The 16,423-nt window shown below is 46.8% G+C and overlaps 1 protein-coding gene across 4 annotated transcripts in view; it reads left to right on the top strand.

The window, feature by feature from the left end:
• SANBR (SANT and BTB domain regulator of CSR) overlaps positions 1–16,423 on the top strand; it is a 1,021,507-nt gene that overhangs the window by 132,578 nt on the left and 872,506 nt on the right. For 3 of the 4 annotated variants that reach the window (XM_069608017.1, XM_069608018.1, XM_069608019.1), the window contains exon 3: positions 7,511–7,697. The exons of the other annotated variant lie outside the window; for it this stretch is intronic. In XM_069608017.1, the coding sequence (XP_069464118.1) occupies positions 7,511–7,697 (187 nt within the window). The remainder of the gene's footprint in view (positions 1–7,510; positions 7,698–16,423) is intronic. 4 annotated transcript variants of the gene reach the window in all.

Genomic DNA, 16,423 nt, shown 5'->3' with positions numbered 1-16,423 from the left:
AAGGAGATTTACACCATTGCCCAGAACAAACCTTTTTAAAGCTATGTCCTCAATTTATGAGGAATCTGGCTCGGAGGAAGACGAAGTCACTCCCTTTGGAGTTTCATATGGCACAAGACAAGTTCCTGAGGAACTCATTGATCAGGAATCTAGAATGAGAGACCTGAGTGATACTCTACACTCTGCTAGTGGAATTGACACCTCCCCAGAGTTAGAATTTGCCAAACCTGACCCCGCAGAACATGCAGACTCAGGGTACAGAGGTCTTATGAACAGGGTAGTGGAATACATGGGTTGGGGTAACACTTCACCCGTGTTTGAACAGGACGACATGGCAGATATAATTGTCAAAGTTCCCCAAAAATACTCAGTTCTCCCCTTTCATAGGGCTCATCAGAGAACAGTATAAAAAAATTGGGAAAATCCTGATAGCATTGCTGCTACAAATAGTAATTTCCCAAAGGAATACAGACCAGCTGGTACGGATCCTGAATATTTAAACAGACATCCGACTCCAGAAAGTCTGGTTATTTAGGCTGCATCCACAGCAAAACAAACTGCATATCCCACTATCCCTCTGGATAGAGAGGGCAAGAAAGTTGATGCCTGGGCGCGTAAAGTTTTCACTTCAGGTAGCATGGCCCTGAAATCGACAAATGTCACCTGTACCCTGGCCAGGTTTACCCATACCCTGTGGGACTGTATTTCGGCGGCGGCTGAGCATATTCCAGAAGGCGAGGAAAGGGAAGGCTTCCTGAATATAGTCAAAGACGGGAAGGAGCCAATGGGGGAATGTCTCCAGTCTGGACTGGATACTGCTGATAGCATCAGCAGATCCATGGCTACAAGCACTGTGTTGCGCAGATTTGCGTGGTTGAGGAAGTTGGGGTTTGCACAGGATGTGCAATCCAGACTCCTTAACATGCCCTTTGATGGCTCGAGGCTATTTGGCAGTAAGGCTGACGAAAGCCTAGAAAAACTCCAGACCTCGAAGGCGGCAGCTAAATCTCTTAGTGCCTCCATGAGCCAGCCTCAGAAAACCTATTCAGGATCATCTTCCTGGAGAGGTCGTTCTTTCGCTACTACTCATTTGATAGAGGAAGAGGACAGGCTTCTCAAAGAGGCAGAAAAAACTTCCCTCGTGGTGGACGAGGAAGAGGTGCGAAATCAGCCTCAGGAGCCGCATCTTTGCCCTCAGCCACTCCTGCAGCCGCCTCCAAATCTCTCTGAGACCTTGCTCCACAAGACACCAGTGGGAGGCAGGATCTCTCAACATCTGAAGGAATAGCGAGGCATTACCTCAGATGTTTGGGCACTGGAAACAGTAGCTCAAGGTTACTGTCTCCCCTTTCTAAAAAGGCCTCAGAATCATCCACCGAGCCAACTCCGTAAAAATTCCAGACCCGCTCCTGTTGCATGAAATTTTAACCCTGCTAGAGAAAGGTGCCATAGAACAGGTACCTGTAGCGGAGAGGAACAGGGGTTGGTACTCCCCATACTTTCTCATCCCAAAAAAGGACGGAGGATTGAGACCCATCTTGGACTTAAGAAACTTGGAAAAGTTCCTCAGGAAGGACAAGTTCAAGATGGTGATGCTTTCTCAGATCCTTCAGGCTCTACAACTCCAAGACTGGTTGGTATCATTGGACCTTCAGCATGCTTACTTTCATACTGTCATGTGCCAATCCATCCAGGGCACAGAAAGTACCTGAGGTTCGCGATTGGCAATTCTCATCAGTTTTGAGTTCTGCCATTCGGGTTGACCTTCGCCCCAAGGGTTTTCACCAAACTAATGGCGGTTGTGGCAGCGAGTCTCAGGAGCGGGGGGATTCATGTCTACCCCTACCTGGACGATTGGTTGATCAGAGCACGTTCTCCAGAACAGACTCAGGAACATCTTTCGATCACCTGCCACTTCCTTCACAAACTGGGCTTCTCCCTCAATTTCAAGAAGTCCCACATGATACCATCCCAAAAGCTCCAGTTTATCGGAGCAGTCTTGGACACTTCCTCGGGAAAAGCCTCGCCTCCCGAGGTGAGAGCTCTCCACATTCTGCAGATGGTAACAAAGTTCCAGAATGCCCAATGTCTACCGGCCTTCGATTTTCTCAGGTTGCTCGGCGTCATGGCAACCTGCATTTTCCTAGTACCAGAGGCCAGGTTGAGAATGAGATCCCTTCAGTGGGCACTCAGAACTCAGTGGTCCCAGTTCTCAGGGAATATGTCGGATCTTCTGCAAGTCCCGAGCGCAGTTGCTCAGGATCTACTATGGTGGGCTTGCAACGACAACATTCTCAAGGGAGAATCCTTTTGGCAACCATGGCCGGAGATAACAGTAGTGACGGACGCCTCAATCATGGGGTGGGGAGCACACACCAACGATCTGACAATCGGCGGTCGTTGGTCTCCATCGAAGTCCAAACTACACATCAACCTATTGGAGCTGAGGGCAATCAGACTAGCGCTGAAGGCCTTTCTGCCCTCTGTACAGGGAAAGAATGTACTAATAAAGTAGGCCAGATCCCAACGTTTTTTTGTTAACGGGGGAGCAATTCTCAAAGTTGGGGTAAATGACGAGAAAATATATAAGTGTGTCAGGGAACTGGCACTGGAGAATTGCTTACTCCTCACTACTCTAACCTCAGAGATGGGTTGGAAAAACTTATGGTCACACATATATACATTTACAAAACAGCATTCATCTGTGCAGACAGCAACTGTAGGCAGCCACAAGCGTGAGCATACATGAAAGTAATTTTAATTAGGGATGTCAAACATATTAGAAGACAAACAGAATAATACATCAACAGATAAAAACGCGCACAAAATAAAAGTACAGTATTTTGTGTCAGAGAAAATAAGGCAAGGCTACAGGTAACAAAAAGCCAGAAAGAGAACAAACACAAAAGATAAGGCAACTTAATATACTTTCTAATCCTAATACACAAATTATACAAAATGGCTAAAATTAGACATTTGATGAGATAAAAAATGTCGACATGTTTCGGCCAGTAATCAGATGGGACAGTTTCTCAAGTGTCCATACAGAAGATAAATGTAGTGGCCATCTTCAGGACAGGACATTTCTTCAAGATGAGCCTTATGAACAACTTACTATTGGCGTCAAAGATCTAAAAAGATGTACATATATATATAATTAATCACGGGACATCAAAACATTGACTTACAAAATAGGACTAAAATGTCATTAAATACATAACCTCTGATGTATACACAAAACTTGTGTTGGCCGTCTATTTTATTCCTCATATTGCAAAATACATGTAGATATACTATCAATATTTGTCCTATAGACAAGCTAGTTTTAAATCTGTGCTTGCCACAGAACACAGTTAACGTACCCTCGTATGACACATAAAAAAGATCCAACCCTTACCAGTACCTCCTGGGTCGAGTGTGATCAAAAGATAAGGACAAAGCCATCAATGACTCCTTCAGGGACAAAATTGTCGCACCTCCTGCCTGATTAATAGTCATCTAGATGATTCATGGCACAGTCTACATAAATAGATGAAAAGTGGCCAGTCATTCCAAATTGGTTCTTTTTCCTGTTGGTATTACCATTTATCATGTTATTACTACCAAGGGCAGTGCTCAAGAAAATCAGGGCACAGAACAGTTTTATTCATGTAGAGGATAGCTTACTTCCGAGTGTCGCCAGGTAGGTCATACACGAAACTGGAGGGAAACTCTAATAAACATCATTCAGGCATCCAGTGTGGGACTCAGAAAGACGTCGTAGCATCAGATTCGCAGGGTATCCTAAATCAAATAGAGAAAGAAACGCAGCGATTGAATCTGAGGATCCTTTTAGAAGAGAATCAACTTTAATAAAAGCAATGTTTCTGTATACCTTTTAACACAAAAGAACGGCGTCAATCCCAATTCGTGGTGGGAAGATGCGGCAAGAAATTAATACCGAAATTAATACCGGCGTTCGAACACGGGTGAAATTAAGCCTGTGTAGTCGAGGACTTGCTGTCCAATTCCAAGAGGAAGGTCGGGTTCTCCATCCAGAGGTCAAGACACTCAACCTTCACGCATGGTTTCTGAGAGGTTGAGATACAAGGATTGGGACCTTCCGGGTGACGTAATGGAGATCTTGCTTTCGGCCAGAAGGCCAGCAACAAAATCTTTATACCGATGTCGCTGGACAAGTTCAGTAACTGGTGCAAAGATAAGAATGTGGACTCTTTTCAATGTGGCACCCCAATGGTGCTTTCTTTCCTACTGCATCTAGCCAATCTGGGGCTCCAGATAGGGACAATTAAAGGATGCCTTGCTGCGCTGTCCATTTTCAAGCGCACCTCAGAAGAGGTTTCATATTTCAAAATTCCATTGATCATTCAATTCCTAAAGGGGCTTACTAATGTATACCCCCCAGTACCTTTTCATGTCCCAACTTGGGACTTAAATCTAGTACTAAAATTATTGACTTGTATACCTTTAGAGCCTATGCACGCCTGCCCATTGAGGCTCTTAACATTAAAAACTGTACTTCTTGTGGCCTTGTCATCAGCCCGCAGGGTTAGCAAACTTCAAGCTCTCTCATGCAAACCGCCATTTACTACTTTTTATTAGGATAAAGTAGTCCTTACAGTTAAACCGTCCTTTTTACCAAAGGTAGTTTCAGACTTCCATTTGTCGCAAAAGATAATAATACCAACGTTTTATCCTCCTCCTCATCTGGGCAAAGAAGAGGAGAGATTGCACAGACTAGATCCCAAGAGGGCTCTTACTTTCTATATCTCAAGAATGGCTAAATTGAGGCAAGATGACCAACTATTTGTGGGTTATACTGGTCATAAACTAGGATTATCTGTATTAAAACAGACCATATCCCGCTGGATCATCTTAGCCATAACTGAATGCTACAGATTAGCAGGAAAAGAACCACCAGATGGGCTTCGTGCCCATTCTACAAGGGGAATGGCTACTTCTGCAGCTCTAGAGAGGGGAGTCCCGGCAGCAGACATTTGTGCAGCTGCAACCGGGAAAACAATACATACCTTTGTTAAACATAATTGTTTGGACACTGCCTCCTCTAACGAGGGTTTATTTGCAAAGGCAGTTCTGCATTCTGTCCACGAAAACTGAAATGGTACTCCCACCTCCAAAATTGTCACTGCTATGGGAGTCTATCATAAGATGAGGAATACGTGGGAGGACACAATCCATTCGAAGAACAAGTTACTTACCAACTGTAACGTTCTTTCGACTGGATGTTCCTCCCACGTATTCCTCATCGACCCTCCCATCCTACCCCGCAGTACAGTTTACGTTTCTTACACTTTCCTCTCACGAAGTGTGCATCAGTCATGAGGCACGCCTGGGTGTTCCTCCTATATGTGTTCATCGAAAAAACAGAACTGGAGCAACAGGCACGGCTCGAGCTACTTATACCATCAGTGACGTCCACACGGTACGGAGACCGTCGAGGGACAATCGACGCCACGACCTCGAGCACAGCACCCTCTGCCAAGAATTTTTTTTTTTCCGAAGCAGCGAAGCTGGAGATAACGAATTATCATAAGATGAGGAATACGTGGGAGGAACATCCAGTCGAAAGAACGTTACAGTTGTTAAGTAATTTGTTCTTCTGCATTCTGAATACTATGGACCAGTGGGCATATTATCTGGCAATGTGATCGATGCCGCCTCTTCGGCTCATCTGACCTGTAAGCAATACCTACACTTTTGTTATTTACTGGTGGGCGAGAATAGCTTCAGACTGAAAAAGCACCTGAGCAGTGGGGACAAAGTCCTGCTGGTAATTGTTTTGGGTATCCCCTAAGACAAGGGGTGATCATACCTCCTTGAATATTGACGTGTCCTGTGTCTTGAATCCAGAAACCTAGAAAGTTGACCTCCTGATCAGAGGGCTATATTATCTGAGCCAGGAAGCACCCAGAGGAGGGCAAGAAAGCAAGCATGCTGGGTCCTACAAACTCTGTGAGTTACCTTAGATAGCCTGCTGGATGCTATGTCCATGGAAGTGTGTCTTTGTAGACTAGATAATTGTAACTTGGACTGGGAAACTAGGCCCTTCTTGATTATGCCCTAGCGCCTGTGGTGTTTTACCTCAATTTTGACACAATTGGACAAAGTTATCCCTTTTGAGTTGTGTTCTACCGCAGACCCTATGGGTGTTCATCCAGCTCTTCCTGTAATAACAGTAAAGGTGTTGAACATCATTCCTTCTGTGTAGAGTGTCGTGGTGTTCTATACAGTGGCAGTGCCGAAAGAAGGTTCGAATTAGCCACAGCTAAATGTTTTCAAATGAGTAGTCTGCATTTATTATATAGCTCATGCATTCGCTACATTTTGCACGTTTACTGTATCACTCACTATTAAAAATGTAATTTGTGCATTTGCTCTATCATGTTAATAATAGCTAGAACAACTCTTTGCCTCCCTTCAACTTAAACAGTGCGGGGTCTGTACTATGAAATACATGCTGAGACGTCACCCACACCTAAAAGCTGGCCAATGTTATTTAGGAAATGCTCATTCTGTCCTGTATTTTTTTGTTGTCTTCATGAAAAGATGTACGAAAAGCGACGGGATGAGCATCTCTCAAATGACATGGGCATGATGCAAAAAGTAACTTCTAACAAGGGAAGCTTAACATATGGAGAATATTTTTGCAGACTAAATTGGATTTGACAATTAAAATGCATTAAAAGATTTTCTGAACTTGTCGCCTTGCTTTTCTGATGCAAAGTTGCAGGGATTCGCAAAAGATTTGTTCACTTTGTCACATTAATCCAGAGATTACAGATTTTGTGTGGATATTGAAACCCTAGTGCTTTTGAATTAACCTCATCTGGGCGTAACACTCTGTAGCTGTTGATGTATGGCCTCCCATTTGTAAGATAAATAGGTCTGGTAACATCTGGTCCCATGTAAAAACACTACTCTGGATGTGTGCATGTCTTGTGTTTTAATTGCTAGTTCTGCTCCTTTGTCCATCGAATGCATTACTATGTATTGGCTTCATTCATTGGGCCTCCTTATAAGTTTGCCTGTCCGAAAACAACGGTGTCAGTGAGTTTACCGGCAACGTTGTTTCCAGACCGGCAAACTACAAGTCTGCCTGCCGGATCCGTTGTGCCTGACCGTTCTGACCCTGCCGGGCACAGTGGCCACGGTAGGCAGACAGTCACGGAAGCACCGGCACCGTTAGCAACAGAGCCGGTGCTTCTGTGATCCCCATTCCCATAGAGTCCCATATGGGGATTTAGAATTTGCCGGCGCCTGACTTCTCAGACAGCCGGGTTGTAATCCCCCGGTGTCACTGGGAAGTCAGGTGCCAGCAAATTATTCAGAGTCCAGCGGCAACACGCCGGTAGCACCGGCAGAGTTACCGCCGGATGCGGAATGAGGACCATTATCTTTGTGTGTGCATATTTGTTGTCTTAAACCGTTCGGAAAGATGCATTTGTTAGAAACCCTGTGGACTTTGATTGTTCTTCATCTTGATCACCAGTGTGCCAAACGGTTTGATGAACTGAAAGGTAGCGGAATGTCGCCTGTTGACAACCATTATAATACATTGATGGCAACGGGAGGGAGCCCTATAGAGAATCTAGCCACGTATATCAGATCCTCTCTCCTCGACGCCCAGGAAGAGGAGGATAGCCCTTCAGTTGGCCAAAGTACAATTTCAATTACTGGTAAGTTCTGAGTAGCTTCACCAATTTCTGTTCATGTGAGGTGCCATTGTGTACTGTAGTGTTAATCATCAATGTGCAAATCTTTAAAATCGAATGTGAAAAAGGTAAGTGAAAATATAATTGGCATTGTAACATGTCTGCATGAGTCACTGTTATGCTAAGTCTGATAAAGCCATGTGTGACAGAAGGGAAAAGTAGGTTAGGGAGACGCAGCGGGCGGGTAAAAGACGTCCACCATGTGCTGATTACCCTGTAGGCAGTATATGGGGGATCCCCTCTTCCCTCCCCTATCTCACTGACAGGCCGACCCAATTCCAACCCCAGCTAGGGGAGAGGAAATTCACGAGTCCCATAAAAGAGTATTGTGGCCTGCAAGCACTGGCCACAATCAGATCCACGAATACCAAATAGCAGAAGCTTTGGAAATACACTGTTAGTATGCAGACAGCACTGTGCACGTATGCCCATAGAGAGGAGAAAGGTAGGTTTTGAGTGGCCGTCATCAGATTCACCCGATTCTAAGATTGTGACTGTCCCCCTTTTTAGGTCTTGACCCACAGATCTACAGTTGCAAATGTAAGTAAAATGATTCTGTGCATAATGAGTCTCACCAGAAACTTGTGACTGGGTTAGGAAGGACACATGGGAGTCTAGTCTAGGGAGGATCAGAAGACGGGACAATCCTGTGCACACAGTATAGTGACTGGAGGGCCCCACCAATCACAGACGTGTGTAAGCAGTTACGGTTAGCCCCACTGCACAACAAGCAATGGCAAAGTCATTGGGGTTTTGAAGGTGTTCATTGCATTTTATATTTGTGGGTATACATTGGTTGCCCCCCTATAAAAGACAGGCCCAGTTCAGACAAACACGCAAGCTGAAGGGCCACCATTGCATGACCAGTATTACATGAGCAGTTAGCATCTGCTTGCAGATTAAATACTTCTAACATCATTTGAAGGCAGGTGAGGTACGAAACCTGCTGCTTACAGTCTGTTATAAAGGCTAATAACATGCTTTTACATCTCTGTACCCCCAAGCATGACACCATCAATAATGCTAAAACACTACTGTATGTCCCAAGTACCTATGGCTGTAAAAATATCCAACAAAATGATGTGACCACTAACAATCATTTTCTGATGAGGCAAAAAAGTAAGACTATATGATATGATATGGCATTTATAACGCGCCTGTACACAAGTGTTTTTTAGGCACCACAAGACAAGTGAGGGAACACATAGGAAGGACAAGACAAACTATCCTACTAAGCCTTGTGTCATTCGGATCATGCAAGTGTGACCATGAGAAGTGCGGGGGGGTGGAGTGCAAGGGGAGGAAGGGGGAAGTGCAATTAGGGCAGCATGGGTCTGAGTAGTGCAGCCAGGGCATGTGGCTCTGTGTAAGTGCAAGGAGGCTGTAGGGGTAACAGTTACAGCCCCTAAGTGCACAGTAGGGCAGGAGGCAGTGCACAGGAAGACTGATCCTGGAGGAGCTTGGTACCCAGTGAGACTCAGGGAACACAAGCAACCAGTCGGCGCAGCAGACATGTAAGGTAGCAAGGGAGCGAGAGAGAGAAGGCAGAGGAGAAAAGGAGGGTCTTGAACTGCTTCTGGAACTTCAGTTGGTCTGGCTCAAGGCTGAGAGGGTCAGGGAGGCTGTTTGAGAGGGAGGCACCTGCAGAGGTGAGAGATCTACCCCCACCAACTCTTTCTGGAGAAGCGTCTGACCCTCGGAGAGTTGGAGGTAGCTGAACGAAGGGCTATAGAAGGAAGGCATTTTGGAAGAGAGTTGGATGTAGTGTTGGCCTTGGCCCCAGAAAGCCTTGTAGATGATGCAGAGGGACTTGAACTTAATAATTGCAGCCAACGGGAGCCAGTGGAGAGATTTCAGGTCTGGAGAGATACGGTCCCTGGGCTTGAGGCCAAGGATACGTCTTGCAGTCCTGTTCTGCATTAGTGGCAGGGGGTGAAGTGTAGAGGTAGGCAGATTGAGATTGTCGCAGTAGTCCAGACTGGAGAGAACCAGGGCTCTGGAGATGCTGAACTTCTTGGGGGAAAGTGATAAAAGGTAGTATACCTCTGAGGAGGTGCAGCTGGAAGTGGGCCTTTTTGCCAAGGTCTGTGATGTGAGGAGAGAAGAAGAAAGTGGAGTGGAAGATGACACCAAGGTTTTTGCCTCACTGAAAGGCGAAGTTGGAGGGCCCAAGGAGGGTGGCCAGAGTGGGAGGGAAAGCGGGATCAGGGGTCCTAGTGAGAAGGATCTCCGTCCTACTGGCATTAAAGCAAATGTCGTTTGAGGCGCACCAATCCTAAATCGCAGATAGACAGCCAGGAATGAGCGAGGGAGGGGAGGAGGCTGAGGGAAGCCTGAAAGAGAGCCGAGTGTCTTCTGCATAACACTGAAGGTTAGAAGAGAAGGTGGAGATCAGGTGGGCCAAAGGGGCCAGATGGACATTGAAGAACCAGGGTGAGAGAATAGGGCCATGGGGAACACCACATGTGGAGAGAAAGGTGGTGGAGAGAAAGGACCCACGTTGGACCTGGGAGGAACGGTCCAGGAGGAAGGAGATCAGCCATGCCAGGGCCTGATCCGTGATGCCCAGGTTCACACAGAGTCTGTTGATCGAGTGGCGTGATTGACTGTGTCAAAAAGCAGAGGAAAGGTCAAGGAGGATGAAGACAGAGGGAGAACTATAGTCAAGGTTAGAGAGCAGATATTCATGGGTGTTCAGTAGAGCAGTTTCTGTGCCCCTGGCTGCTCTGAAGCCACACTGATGGTCATGGAGGAAGCCAACAGATTCAGTGTGGAGGGCAAGCTGGGAGATGGCCAGCTTTTCCAGGGGTTTGCCCTGGAAAGGAGTGATAGAAATCAAGCAATAGTTTGCCAGACATGTAGGATCGGCAGAAGGCTTTTTTAGGAGGGTGTGCACGAGGGAGTGCTTGAGGAGAGAGGGTAAAGATCCAGTGGCGAAAGAGCGATTGCAGAAATTGGCCAAGGCTGGAGCGAGGGTGGTCCTTGATGGTTCTGGAGGAGCAGGGGAGCACCTGTTTGGACAACAATATCATAGATTGGACTTGTCTAGAGACATTGGGCCTCATTACACGGACGGCGGTGGACCAAGGTACTATTAGCACCTTGGTCCATGCCGGTAAAATACTGGCACCGCCTTGGTGGAAAGGGGAATTACCGCCCTATTCCAAGGTTGGTGGGGCGGTAATTCCCCCTTCCCCATTCCCATTTTTGCCCCATAGGGCATAATGGGAATGGGTAAGGTGCTAATTACGGCACTGCAAATTGCGGTACCGTAATTAGCTCCCTGGTCCCTTTGCGGGTTGGTTTTTAACGCCTGCAAAAAGCAGGCATTAAATTCTCCAACACGCAAAGGGACCTCGTAGTAAAGCGGTAAGGATTTACCGGTACCGGTAAAATACCGGTACCGGTAAACCCTTACCGCCTACCGTGTAATGAGGCCCATTGTCAGTTGTTGCCAGAAAGATGGAGGAAAAAGGAAAAGGAGAGGGCAAGGCGGCCAAAGGGGGCCTGAGAGACTAAGAGGAAAGCGAGGACAGGATGTCCTGAGTTTTAGTGGTGAAATGGTAGGCCAGAGCCGTGAGAGGGGCTGGGAAGGAACAGGAGAGGTGACGACTGCAGTAGGATTGGCGAGCTCCTTACAGATTCTAATGAATTTGACCTTGTTATAGGCTGCAGAGCACAGGCTTTGATATGGACCCTCTTCCTGGAGAGGACAGAGAGACAAATAGAGTACAGGCCTCCATGCTAAATGAGGCGTATGAAGACATGTACTGCTATGTAACTAATATTTGGCACAAGATGAGACTATAGTCCTGGCTGAAGACTCAGCACCAGTTTACTAGCCATGCCCATGCAAGGAGTGCATCAACAGTCCTGTACATTTTCTAGTTATTACTCATGTAAGGAAGATATGGTTGCGTGAAGGGCATATGCCAATCTCCAGCGTCAGCATTCATGCCTTGCACTCTACCTCCAGGAAACCTGAAGCAGCTGTTTGACTCAGTGCTTGACTCAGTGTTTGCCTACACGTTTCACACAGAAGGTAGCTTGAGTTCCATGCATATTTTGAACCCTTTTACCAAGCAAGGCCCCAGTTGCAAGATATATAGGTACCACAAGCAGATCCATATGGAGACTGCTGGGTGGTTTCAACATAACAGCAGCTCCATCTTTTTTTTATCCATGTTTATTTTCCAACAGAGGTATAATCCATTATAACATATGACCATTTATATAAACCAACATTTAAACTGTGTTAAGGTCATCCATTGTCAAGCAAACTGCCTCTAGATTTTAAACTGTGAACCATTATCGCCCTACCCCCCCCCCTTTTGTTATTGAATGTCCATATGTTTAGCCAATTTTACCAACAACGTCCCCTCCTCCCTCCCCCCACCCCTCCCCCGACCCATCAGGTAAACAGCACCCACACTTGCACATTTCCTCTATTCCCATCGGCCAATTGCTTTCGAAAGTTCAGTCCCCCGAACCGCTTATAACATGTCCAGAATTCTAATATTGTGAGGACACCATTGAAGCATAAAGTCACTCTGAAGATAGGAGAGAACACCCCCCCCCACTCAGTGGGGAACACATCTTGATCTCCCTGTAGCTTATAAGTCACCCATTCCATAGCAGCGGCTGTGGTTTCTTCCAATGTTGGGCTATTGCTAGCCAGGCTGCTATCACTAGCACCATGATGCCTCTTTGCTGAGTTTTCGAGAACGTCCTTTGTTTTAGGTCCCACATGCCCAGGAGCCATATCCTTGATGCTAGTTGCTCCACCGCCGGGACCATTTCGTTGACCTATTTTATCACTTCCTGCCAAAACTGCTTGATTCTCGGACAGGTCCATCACATGTGGCGCCAGTCCCCCGTTGATGGGCACCCTCGCCAGCAGGAGTTACTGGCATTGGGAAAAATGGCATGAAGTTTCGCCGGTGTATAATGCCATTGAAATATTATTTTCTGGCACATTTCTCTCAGCTGGATAGAGCGGGTCAGCTTGATGAGTTTGTTCCACAAACTTCGCCAATGTGGCCTCGGTATTGTTTCTTCAAGTGTGGTTTCCCATTTCTTCATGTATTGCCATACCACTTCTTCCCCCTGCGAGTTCAGATGCGCATACAAGTTGGTGATCAGTTTCCGTGTTCCCGGATCGCTGGTCATAAACATTTCAAAGTTTGTGAACTGCCTAGTAGCCGCATCCTTGATAGCGGGGAGTTGGAGTCAGTGTAAGAGTTGCACATATTTTAAATGTTCTGTAGGCTTACATCCCAATTCTTGCATACAATCTTGAAATGACCTTACTTTTTGATCTTTATACATATCTTTGATAATGGTGCATCTCACCTCAGACCAGCTATTAAAGGTCTGTGCATTTAGGCCAGGAGGAAAGTCTGGATTACCAAATATAGGCGTAAATGGAGAAGGAATTGTGGTCAAAGCCCCTCTTTTTAGTGCCCCATCCCACGCCTCTAACCCTGCTCCCATCACTTCACTGATAGCTGTGTTCAGATGCCTGTTTCTTGTGCATCCACAACAGGTTGGACAAGGGGCCTCCCGCCACTGCAACATCCTGACATACCTATAGATGCTGGCGGGACCGGTCCACCCATTGCCTGATGACCCTTAATTGTGCTACCTCATAATACCTCTTGAAGTGTGGGAATGCCAATCTGCCATCTTGCCTGAGAGCTGTCATGGTCGTCATTGCCACTCGGGGCTTCTTTTTTTGCCACATGAATGCCATTATAGCGATTTAAAAAAAGGCTCTCGGTATCCGCACCGGGAGAGTTTGAAAATGGTACAACAGCTTCGGCAGGACAGCCATCTTCACTACCGTTTGTCTGCCCCACCATGATATGCTGAGCGGATTCCATTTAGTCAGATCTTGCTGCAGGCGGTGCAATAATTGTGGACAATTGGCCTTGTATATTTGTTTGATGGACGACGTAAATTTAATCCACAGGCATGTGTGAGCCATGTTCAGACGAGTTATCTGTGCTATGTTGTTCATTAGCTTGGGGTCTACTGTTAAATTCAGTATCTCAGATTTTTTCCTGTTTATTTTTAGGCCCAACACCTTTCCAAACTCTTCCAGTTCTTGCAAGAGGGCTAGGAGGGATTTCTCTGGTGTAGTCAAGGCAAAAAGCATGTCATCGGCAAATGCCATTACTTTATGCTCCACCCCTCCCATCCTCACTCCTTCCACCCGTTGGGACTCCCTTATTCTGATAAGGATAGGTTCCAAGAACAGAGCATACAACAACGGGAATAGAGGGCATCCCTGCTTCGTCTCTCTTGAGAGGGGAAATCTGTGTGGAGAGAACGCCATTTACCGCTACTCTCAGCGAAGGGCATCTATAGTTGGCTTCCACCATATTCAGGAAACAGGGCCCAAATCCCATTCATCGCATTGTGGAAAAAAGGTACACCATTCAACTCTGTCGAACGCCTTTTCCGCGTCGACAGAAACCAGGATCGCCGGGGTCCCTGTGTGCTCAAGCTTTTCTATGATGTGACACGCCTGATAGGTGTTGTCCGCAATCTGCCTCCAGGGGCCAAATCCCGATTGGTCCGCGCTCACCAAGCACAGCAGCAGTTTAGACAGTCTTTCAGCCAAGATTTTGGTGAATAGCTTGGCATCAAGGCTCATCAGCGCGATTGGTCGATAGGATCCTGGATGAATTGGGTCCTTCCCCGGTTTCAGAAACACCACGAATTTGGCTTTGCTCATCGAGGCGGTTGTCACTCCCGTTGTCCTGAAGCTATTGAAGAGTTCCATTAATTTGGGGGTCAGTAAGTCCTGGAATTTTTTGTAAAAGGTGTCCGTGAACCCATCTGGGCCTGGCGCCTTCCCTCTCGGTGGCTTTCTAATCGCTTGAACGACTTCCTCCAGTTGAATTTCCCTGTCCAGGAATTCTCTGTCAGCCTCCGGAACCTGGGGGAGAGTTATCCCGCTCAGGAACCTCTCCTGCGCAGCCTTTTCTGGGCTTTCCGACTTGTGGAGCATTTGGTAGAATCTCGCCATTATGCCTCCCATTTCCTCATTTGTCGACTGCATATGCCCATGCTCATCGACCAACTGGACGATGGTCTTCTTTCGCATCTTGACCTTAAATTGTCTTGATAGCAGCTTATCCGCTTTGTTGGCACTTATGTAATATTTCTGCTTCACTTTCAGGAGCATCCACTCTGCCTTCCTGTTTTGTATCAGTGCGTGTTGTTTTTGCAGAAGTTTCATTGTCGTCTTTAGGCCTTTAGTTGGGTGGACCGCCAACTCTGTTTGGGTGTTCTTAAGTTTCTTTTCAATGTCTTCCTCCCACTTCGTCCTCTGCTTGTCCTTAAATGCTTTCGATGCTAATGCCTCGCCCCTTACTACCGCATTGAAGGTGTCCCATACCACGGCTTTCCCCGTTTCCCCTGTGTTATTATCTGCGAAATATAAGTCAATTTTGTCTCTAAGTTTGTCCACTACCACACAATCCTGCAAGATGTCTTCTGGGAATTTCCACGCCCATAGTTTTTTCTTCTGGTTCCTCACCGTCAGTGTCACCACAATGGGAGTGTGGTCAGAGAGTGTAATCGGGCCCACGTTGATGTTTTCCATTGCCCCCAATAGGCTTGTAGAGCACCAGACGTAGTCTATCCTTGATTGCAAATTGTGGGCATGCGAGTAATGAGTAAATCCCTGCGCCTCGCCCCTCTTGGAGCGCCAACATCATGCAGTGCTAATGCATCCATCGTCGACTTCATGGCTTTGGAAGGGGAGAGCGCATGGGACCTTGCCCCCGGTGTCCTGTGCTGCGCTGGATTCCACGCCATATTCAGATCTCCCCCCAGTATAATCTCACCTTCCGCAAAGTTTTCCAAAACCGTAAGGGATTCCCTTAAGAAACTGTCTTGGCCTATGTTAGGCGCATAGACAGACGCCAGCGTCAGTTTGAAACCTTCTACTTGGACATTTAAAAATGTCCCTTCTTTATCCGCAAGGGTGCTATGGACTTTTGCCCCTAGAGAGTCCTGCAGAGCTATAAGGACCCCAGCTCTTTTTTCTCCCGAGTTCGCTAGGTAGATCTATGAGGTGCCTCTCATCCTAATCTTGGCTCTGTCTTTTCTCTGAATGTGGGTTTCTTGGTATTACAGAATCCTTGCCCCTTCTCTCCATACTTGCCTCTCCAACTTTTTCCGCTTGATTGGGGTGATCATCCCCCCTCACATTCTGCGTCAGGATCTTAATCCCTCTTACTGTGGACACATTCATTGTCCGGCCTTTGTTTATGCTCTTGCCCATAGGAATTCGGGGTGCTTTTCCACGAAGGTGCTGCTCTCAAGGTCATTTCACCTTCTGACTCCCCCTCCCTCCCTTCCCTCCTGAGCGGGCGCATGGTACCTAATCGCATCGGGGCGTATCGCCCCTTGCTTAATGCCCCCTCCATAGCTCAGGCAATAAGCGTGGGGATTCCTAAACCCCACTTCAACTCGCTCCATGGGTTAATTGCCGCCGCACCCGGGCCTTTGCTCTGTTGCTGTTATCCGGTTGCTTTCACCTCTTAAGTTTCCCTCATGTCCTTCGAATTGCCATTTTATCCCTCGACTCCGGGCCTATGACGCCCCCACCAGAATTGCTTTGGGGCAGCTAGATTTATTGTTTATTCCTTCCTCTAGCTTTCCTTCCAGAGGTGGTC

This window comes from Ambystoma mexicanum, chromosome 4q (genome assembly GCF_040938575.1).
Source record: "Ambystoma mexicanum isolate Mex_15411 chromosome 4q, UKY_AmexF1_1, whole genome shotgun sequence".
NCBI classification, from domain to species: Eukaryota; Metazoa; Chordata; class Amphibia; order Caudata; family Ambystomatidae; genus Ambystoma; species Ambystoma mexicanum.
The sequence above is the reverse complement of the archived record's forward strand: the minus strand, read 5'-3'. Positions and strand labels throughout refer to the sequence as shown.